This window comes from Mercurialis annua, linkage group LG4 (assembly GCF_937616625.2).
Source record: "Mercurialis annua linkage group LG4, ddMerAnnu1.2, whole genome shotgun sequence".
NCBI lineage: Eukaryota > Viridiplantae > Streptophyta > Magnoliopsida > Malpighiales > Euphorbiaceae > Mercurialis > Mercurialis annua.
The window spans coordinates 23255466-23264999 of record NC_065573.1 but is presented as its reverse complement, the minus strand read 5'-3'; the positions used below and the strand labels follow the sequence as shown (position 1 = coordinate 23264999).

The following is a 9534-nucleotide window of genomic DNA, read 5'->3' as shown; positions in this document are numbered from 1 at the left end:
AAAGACAGCTATTCCCTACCAGACATAGACTAGTTAACTCAACAGTAGAACACGCCATGTATAACCTGACCGACACCGCCTAAAGCTATCATCAGATATCAACGAAACAAGAAGATCAAGAAAAAATATCGTTCATCACGGATGGGAAACGTATTGCTACACGGAGATGTCCTTCGGACTAAAAAATGCTGGAGCAACATATCAAAAGTTGATAAATTTCATGTTCAAAGACAAAATTGGAAAACGAGTCGAAGTAGACGATCTAATCATAAAAAGTGAAAAAGCTGAAAATCAGCCAAAAGACCTAGAGAAAACAACAAATTCAAAATGAAGTTAACCCAGATAAATGCGCATTCAGAGTGCAAGGAGAAAAATTCCTGGAATTAAAAATGAAAGACTTAACCTTCCCTTGCTTGGTAAAAATTAATACATAATTAATTAAGCAGCTGCAAACTTATTTAATCCATTACTACAATTTAAAACATTGATCAATCACACATAAAATGCATATACAATACAATACAAATACAATTTTTTTGGCTAGCACCATTGTTTTACAAAATTACAATACAACAGAAACACACAAAGCCAGCTGAAGTTATACTATACATGGTGTTTTTAAAAGCAAACTGCTCCAGTGAGAACCGGTCGAACCAGACCAAACCAGACGGTTTTTTTGATCAAGGACGAGAGCTGGTTGATGGGGGGGGTGGCCTGACAATAAGGATAGGGCATTTGGTATGATGAGCACAATAATCACTTACACTTCCCAAAAATGCTCTCTTTATTTTTCCAAGCCCACGGCTTCCCACAACAAGAAGATCGACGTGCATTTGCTCCGTAGCTTGACAAATCATGTCCTTTGCATCCCCTTCCATAATTAAAGTTTCTGCTTTTATCTGTACAAAATATTAAATTTTCATTGTTTGCAATCTACAAATATTGCTCGTAGCTAACTCGAGTCCAAGCTCGAATTAGATTCGCTAACTTTCATTTTGGTTTTAAATAAAATTTAACGTGAACTCGTAAAATTCCAATCCAATCGACTCCGAATAATAAATATACTCAGGTCGGGTCTATGTCGGACCTAGAAAGAGCCTGTGGTGTATAGTTAAAATAAGTGCAGTATTTAGAAGCTGAGATTATTACCATCTTATCATTACAGATCTTCAAAGCGCGGGAGAGTATAGCAGCTGAATTTTCTTGCTGGGCCTTCCTAACTGATTCCACAATATTAGGTGGCGTATAGAAAGCTGCTGAATTACACAAATAATTAGTAGTTTTTTCAATATTATAATTTTTATTTATCACAAATCCAAAAATCAGTACAAGCTGATTATCAATAAATTAATATTAATTCCAAATAAAATTATAAAATTTAACATAAATTAAAATTGCAGTACTAATTCTTTATTTTTAGCAATTTTAAACATCACAAATATACTCATACCATCAAAGCAACAAAAATAATTGAAAAGAAAACTATATACTTTTTTGAATTACGAAATTTGTGTTATATTATAATTACAACATTAGAATTTGTAATTTTTTTACTAGTCCATAAATAAATATATATATAACCTGCTGCACCTGGACCAACTGGGTAGATAGCAGGCTGAAACGGGTGCTGAACATGAACCAGAGTAACCATACCAGTGTCCTGGCTAGGTTCGTTGGTTGCAGTAACACCGTTAACTATAATATTATCGAGCGCCCATTGTAGTGCATAGAAGCTGCCGTCACTCTCATCAATCGCCACCATCACCCTCATCTTCCGCCCAGCTCCGGGCGGCAACATTGCTCCGGCCTCCATATTTGAACTTAATAATTAATTCTGGTTAATTTATTTGGTGTGTGTGATATTAAATTTATAGTTGTAGAATTATTTCTGAATATATATTGCAAAGAGGTGTTGAGGGTACGTGGCGGTTTCCTTTTCATGAAAAGGACAGGTGTTGTTCACGCAGGTGCAAACATACAAATGTTTCATGCAGGTATTGCTAGAATGTACTCCCTCCGTCCCATTCTAATTGAAAAAATTTCAATTGCACATTATTTAAGAAATTTTAGTAACATTACTTTTATATCCTTACATTACATTAAATGCATCATAATTTTTCAAAAATATGCTTTCTAAATGCATTAATTGAAGAAGGTATAAAGAGAAAAATAGTGTGAAAAGTACTCTATAAATAGAAAGTATCAATTAGAATGGGACACTCAAAAAGAAAATAATGTTCAATTAGAATGGAACGGAGGGAATAAATGGTAGAGCTTACGATAAGAATTTGATCTCTTTAATTCTTGTTTTCGACAAATATTTGTGTGAAACTAGTTCGTTATGTAATATTTGTATTATTAACTATTTTATTTAATTTTTAATAAATATTTTATATTTAATTTGTACATACATGAAACAAATGACTATATTACTACGTTCATAAGAAGCTATAAATATATAAAATAAATAATTAAAAAATCATTTAAATATAAATATTTATTAAAAATCAAGTGAAATAAAAATTATAGTATAATTTTTGTATGATAAATTTAATTTTTAAAATTTTTATAATAAAAATCAGTATATTAATTTTGAGTCAAATGAGAGTTCATATATTTTGTATGATTTTGTTTTTAGCAAAAATAGACCTATTCTAATTATTAGCGGAGTTAGGTATTAGTTTTAAACATTTTTTAATCAGGCCACTGCTTGCGAAAATTGCGGGTCGAACCCACAACCTTGGATACAACAAGAAGAGCTTTGGCCAACAAGCCAAGCCTTCAAGTGTTTTTGTATGATAGGTCTATATAAATATTATAAATTTATATTAAGAATTATATAAATTCTTAACTGAATTTTTATAAAATAATAAGATAAACTAAATTATTTCATAAAACTTAAATAAATAAATAAATAAATAAATATAAATATTTTAAAATTAATAGTTTTAGCAAGTCAACATATAAATAAATATGTATAGTTTTTAATTTTAAATTAATATTTATATACATAAAAATATAAAAACAATTATACAATGATCTATAACTTTGATTTGATTGAGTTTTACTTTATAATTCAGTATTGCGATATACACTTTATAATGTCTATTTTTAATGTGGGTTTGACAGTCTTAGTTTAACACTTTGAACAACTTAATGTTTTTAAAAAAAATTAAATTTTTATTTGTTTTCTTGTTTATATTAATAAAAATATTAAATGTATTATGTATAAATAGTTTATCTAATATATTTTAAAATATATTCAATAGTTGTTTTTTTAATTTTTAAAAGTATCTTTAATAATAAAAAGCAAAAGAATTATTTGTATTCAATAGATTCATTAAAATTACAAGATTATGACGTCATTAGAAATTTAATTAAAACTTTTATATATGAAAGATAAACAATTAAATGATAAACCAAGCAGCAACTGATCATGTTGTGACAGTAGCAACTAATAATATCAGAAGAAAGAAATTCTAATGGATCGTCGTCAATGAAACTCTCACCTATCAAATATCAGTGGATAATAGAGGAATCCATAGATCACTAAAAGTTCACAAAATAAACATAGCATTTCTTACAAACAACAATGGATAGAGGAACGAGCAACATTGCATTTTTTGTCGATTATGTGCTTGATTCATTTTTCTTTTCATTATAATTGGATGTCGTTTGTACTATTTCTATTAAGTGCCTCTTGGGTAAGGTGCTTTGCTGAACAAGCATTAACATGAAAATAAGTAGAAACATCAAGGAGGGTGAAGAGGTAGACGGAAAAAAAATGATGAAAACAAGAAAAGGAAAAACATAGTGGAATATGGAAATTGTATAATGAAGCGATGAAGGAAATAAACGAATATAGAAGAATTTTTTCAAAAATCAAGGAAGTAGTAGAGAGATAATTGATACATTGTATTTTCTTTTCAAAATAGAGAGTTGGTTTGGCTCTCTAGATGTTGAGAGCCAAACAGACTCTTTTTTTGATTTTTCTTTCTTTTTCAATTTTCACCGTTAGGATGATCATGCCCAAAGGGTTAATGGGTGATCCCCCGAATTTCATGAGTGGGATGTGGATTCTTCTTAATTCCGATGTGGTTCTTCCTAAAATTTTGTACATTTTTTTTTGTCATTAAATTTATCGTGTTTCCTTCACGTATTAAGATCATTTTCATGTTCCAGTTTCAATGGCATTGTTATCATCAACGCGTCATTATACGGGCCATTAATGTCTGAAATCTTCTGTGTTAAAAGTTACTGTTGGTAAAGCAAATTTTCCCACATCTGACGTTTCCTTTCTTTGTTTTTTTGCCTTGTGATAGCTTCTTGGCTCTCCTTTTATCATGTAGATCGTTCTTGATGAAGATGATCCTTCATTTTTTGATTTTTTTTTATTTTCGTTGACTGCTTATTTTTTTGGATTATCCTCGCAGAATTCAACCTTCAGTAAGATTTATTTTGAGTTCAAAAAAACTTCTCAAATTGAAATTTTGATCAAGTTTTTTCCATAGACGGCTAATTGATGAAGTCTAGTCTTCACAACGGGTTTGAGCCTACAAAACAAGGTAGATCGATGGTTGATCAGACGGTGGTTGTCCGATTAGTTTTCTGATGTCTAAGTCAGTAATTAATTTAAGAGAGTATTATCGCAAATTCGTAATTAGTCTCTGTGTAAGCATACCTCAAGTCCTTTTATAGTGGAATACCTAGTAGAATTCAAATAGGAAAGAGATTCCTATTCAGCAGAAGAGTCCAAATAGGAAAGGGATTCTCATTCAGTGAAAATCCTGTTTAGGGATGAGTCCTAAATAGGAATATGATTATAAATAAGAAAATATCTATTGAGATTCTAGAAGATCTTGGTCTATTAAAGTCTCATTTATTATCGGTATTGTAGTTGAATTATATTTGAAATCTTTGACGAGGCATACTAGATCAGATTACCGAATTTTAATGGATTTGGTCATTATATCATTGAGCGAATCTCCTTAGGTTACCCAAAATGGACGAGTCTTATGGGACTTAATTTCATCTCTAACTTGATTTTTCTTGAGGCAAGTCTTAGGATTCGCTTCAGTGGGCGAATCATGTTGGACTCAGCCCATTATGTTATTCTAGAATTGGGTTTCCATCATAATTACCAGGTTCATGTCTGATTTTCCCACAAAATTAATTTATATATTAATTTTTCATTACTTACAAGTTGGGGGTGAAAATTGTTACTTAAGTCTATAACAAATAATAAAATCAAGTTCATAAAGTCAAGCACACAACTCTAATAATATTTAAATGATAAATATTATAAAGCATTAGAACAGCGCGCCGTAATAGACGACATTTTCTGACCAATACCGTCTACCACCACAAAAAAAGATTTCCAACGGTAGTCTAAATTTTAAATATTATCCTTCGTTGTTTATCAGATTTAGCTGTAACTAACTAATCGGCCTTTTTATGCAGCAAGAAAACATAGAGTGCAGAACAGAACCGCAATACCATAATTAGCGAATATGGAAAACAACATTCGACCAGATATATTCCAATGACACATGCATGATTACTAAAGTTTACCAACACAACGCAGCAGACCTAACAATCTCTATTTTTTTGAAAAAAAACTCAAATATTTGTGGCCATAACAAAATCGAAGTAATGGTTTAACAGATTCATCAATTCTCATAGGACTCTAAATCCAGAACAAAACCGAAATCCACAACGTAAAGGAATACAAAGAGCCATTAATTGCGTAGTGTACTTTTTTTAACAAAAATTAATAAAATATTAGGCTTTAACAATAAGTATAATCGGGTCTCTAGTAATTTTTAAGAGCTGAATTAGACACATTGTACTCTACTTAATTTGCAGTAATCAATAATATCAGGCTCTAACAATAAGTATTTTGTAATTTGTTAACTAATAATTAAAGTAAGATACTATGTGAAATTTAGTGGAAAAATTTACTTATTATTTTCAGAAAACATTTACTTATTATTCTAAATTCTATTATCTGGTAATATAGTTTATTCATCTTTTTTTTAGTTTACTATGAACTTGTGGTATTTCACAAAAAATTAATTGATACAACATTTTAAATACTATTTTTATTTTTGCCGATAATAAAGACCTAAAAATGATTTGAAACTCTATATTTTGGAAAGTCTACACTTTCAAAACAATTTAAATCTTTTAAGAAAAATCATTACGGTTGTTCAATCCACGCTCCCAATTTTAACTAACATGTTACTGTTTAATGAATTTATAAATTATTATCATATAAATTGTTTTATTAATAATTGTTAATAAATTTATTTTATGTGAGCCTTATGTCAAAATTAAACACGTGTTTCATTTTCTTAAAAAAAATACTAATTGTTTTTGTATCTGCTAATAATCAATAAAAAACTAAATGTTTTTGAAGGTTTGTTTCTTTTAAAAAGTCAACATGTCATACCAATTTTAATTTGTTATAAAAAATTATAATTTAATAGAGTAATTTCAAGTTGAACTATCTTTTTAATTATCTTGTTAAATTATTTATTTTAACTATAATTTGTCATTTGACATAGAAAAGAATTTTGAAACAATACTTTTTTTTTAGCACGAATTATAAGAAAATAATTATTATGTTTTCAATTTATAATAGAGGTTCCACAAAAGAAAAAATTGCAAAAGAGAAAAGGGTTGCATAAATTGAGAATTTAATTACTTTAACATTATGTAAATTTAAAAAATTGACATAATAAAAATAGATTTAAGAGCTGAAACTAAAAATGCATAATACATTGTCGATCTGGGGCACAATGATAATCATTATCTTTTCCTAGGTTGCCTACAAATTAAAAATGGAGGTCGGTTACTTAGAAAAATTGTTTAAATAACTTAGATATGCTAACTAATTATTACTTAACAAATTGTTGTACAAAAAAATCTAAGTATATTGTTAGAGTAGGTGATTATACTAAGTAAGATGAATTTATTGAAACATAAATAAACAAATGTGAATAAATAAATAAACAAAAGTCTACCTTTATTAATAGCTTGGAAAGACATAAACACATAATTTTTATATATATATATATATATATATATATCTAAATTAGTACTAAGCTAGCAAAGCAAGTCTAGAACAAGCTACCTATCCAAACCTTTAAGTAATTAATGGTCTAACAAAATCCAAAATAGAACCCAAAAACTTCACCATCCAGCTATAGTGAACTAACTTGTGGCATTCTCGCTTGAGTAGTTGAAGTGGTTACCTTAGTCATTTCCTAGTCAAGTTTTATGTATTTCTTCTTTAAGTCTTTGTATTTAAGGTATAGGTTCATGTACAAATCATATTATCCTCCGCAATGGGCAGTAAGGGCATCAAAGTTCTTAGTCAGGGTATCATTACGTACTTTGTCATAGTCAATCACATCAACTTTGTAATGGTTTTTTAGAAAGGGTTAATGTCATAAAAATTCACCAAGTTTACGCGTTTTTTCAATTTAATCACGTTCTTTAAAATTTCTCATAAACATACAACAACTTTCATTTTTTCCCAAATTCATACACGGTGCTGACGTGTCAGTCAGTCATTGGTTAAAAATGACTTACACCTCAGCAAATTGCACCAATGAATGAGAGCCACGTCAGTACCGTGTATGAAGATAAAAAAAATGAAAGTTGGTGTATGTTTATGAGAAGTTTTATAGAACGTGATTAAATTGAGAAAACATGTAAAGTTGGTGAATTTTTATGACATTATCCCTTTTAGAAATTCAAAAGCAATTTTGGCAGCAATCTCTTTAGCTTCTTCATACTCTTGTAAGTTGTAACTTGTCCCACACATCTAAGGCCAGTAGTAGCAACACCATAGGAGAATACCATCGAGGCTTGCCACACACAAGAACCACACTATTGGACTATTTTATAGTAGCACTTCTCTAGGTATTTGAGATATCAAGCTATCGTACGTTATTATGAATTGAGACATCTAGATAATAAAGAATCGCAAAATGATTCATGACCCAAAATCTTGGGTTGAGACTGATGTTAGAGAATGGGAGTGATAGCTCTGAAACCCGTAGCAAATCTAAGAACACTATAAATTTTTCGCTTATCAAATCATAAGAACATGTGTAACACGTTTTCATAAACTTCTTTTAATAACATTATAACATACTTGCATCATATATAGAAAATTGATATATAAACAATAATATAATAGGGCCTACAATGTTCGCCTCATATATCATAAACTACCCATGCTAAATACATATATATCGGTAATATAAAACGAGTTACAAAACATATACATCTTATAATACGCAACCATCAAAAGATATATACAAAACTAGCGGTTTCATATTAGACTGGTATAAAACATAATGAATTGGTCTACAGCCACGACACTACCTAGCTATACAGCTATTGCAATGATAGATGTAGAGATAAGATCATTTACATTACAAAAAAGATGACTTTCAGAACAAAAGGTGAAAATCTGGTCATGTCAAAACACTAAACACCTGAAAATGGATAAACATCAACGGGGTCAGTGAAAACTGAGTGAATTCCCAAATATTGAATCTGATCAAAACCTTAATCCCAAATACATGTACTAGTCTCATATTTCGTATACCAATACATGCTATCACAAATTATTGCATTCCTTGAGGTACGGTCCCGAGAGGTTTTATAACTCTACCGAATTAACCGTCCAATGGCGTGGTCCCGAGAGATTTACAGCTCACTGAGTTATTTGTCAACCATTTCTTAAACTCAAGTTATGAGTGCCGAGATATTTACAACTCTGCCAAGTTAACTTACTAAATACTGGTCCCAAGAGTCTATTCCACCAAGATCCCGATCCCGAGAGCTTCTACCGAGTTAACCTCATATCTAACAATTAATGTCCTCTTTTTACCATTTTATAGTCACTAGACACATATATGTATAACACTTACATCAATACCGGTGATTACACAACTCTATTGACACCCAATAGATATCACGTTTCCTCGGATCCATATTGATTTTCATATTACTATACTATACAAAACAGTATATCTATCTTTTACTTCTAAAAGAGAAGTAACTTTAGAACAGTGCTTAACAAACTAACACTGTTATCACGACCGTTTACATTGCGTATGGAAAAACTTACTCCTTAACAAACAAGTTATGTACTGTACTCTTAAACCATGCTTTTCTTGCCACATGTATTTTGTGTTGTTGGCTTCTTCATAGCCAAGTTCATATTTTAATTCCTTTCCTCTTTTACCCTGAGATAAAGGGCTATATATATTAATCATGGTTACAAACAATTCACTTTCATCTCACTTTCTACTCTTTTCTCTTTAGACTTTTTATGTGTTTGTGTTACTAAATCATAAGATGCTTAGTAAATTAATCTTATATTCTTATATGCTTTCCAGAAGATTTAGAAGTACTATAGCCTCCATCACCCACATTCAGACCATCCGCTGCAAATCATAAGGACTATGGTCTCCATCACAGAGATTAAACTGATGGCCAGAAAAAATCATGCAT

General features: G+C 30.1%; 1 protein-coding gene across 3 annotated transcripts; it reads right to left on the bottom strand.

Annotated features, from left to right (window-relative positions):
• Positions 1-455: 455 nt before the first annotated feature.
• On the bottom strand, positions 456-1832 carry LOC126679224 (universal stress protein A-like protein). 3 transcript variants are annotated; one of them, XM_050374208.2, is made up of 3 exons: positions 1582-1832; positions 1150-1256; positions 456-899 (listed from the first exon to the last, which is right to left on the bottom strand). In XM_050374208.2, exons 1-3 carry the CDS (start codon positions 1811-1813, stop codon positions 681-683), a joined length of 558 nt encoding a protein of 185 aa, XP_050230165.1. In that variant the 5' UTR covers positions 1814-1832; the 3' UTR covers positions 456-680. The 3 variants fall into 3 exon arrangements, with proteins under 3 accessions (XP_050230165.1, XP_050230166.1, XP_050230167.1); XM_050374209.2 differs by having other exon boundaries at positions 1150-1253; XM_050374210.2 differs by having other exon boundaries at positions 1150-1253; positions 1591-1832.
• Between the last annotated feature and the right edge of the window lie 7702 nt (positions 1833-9534).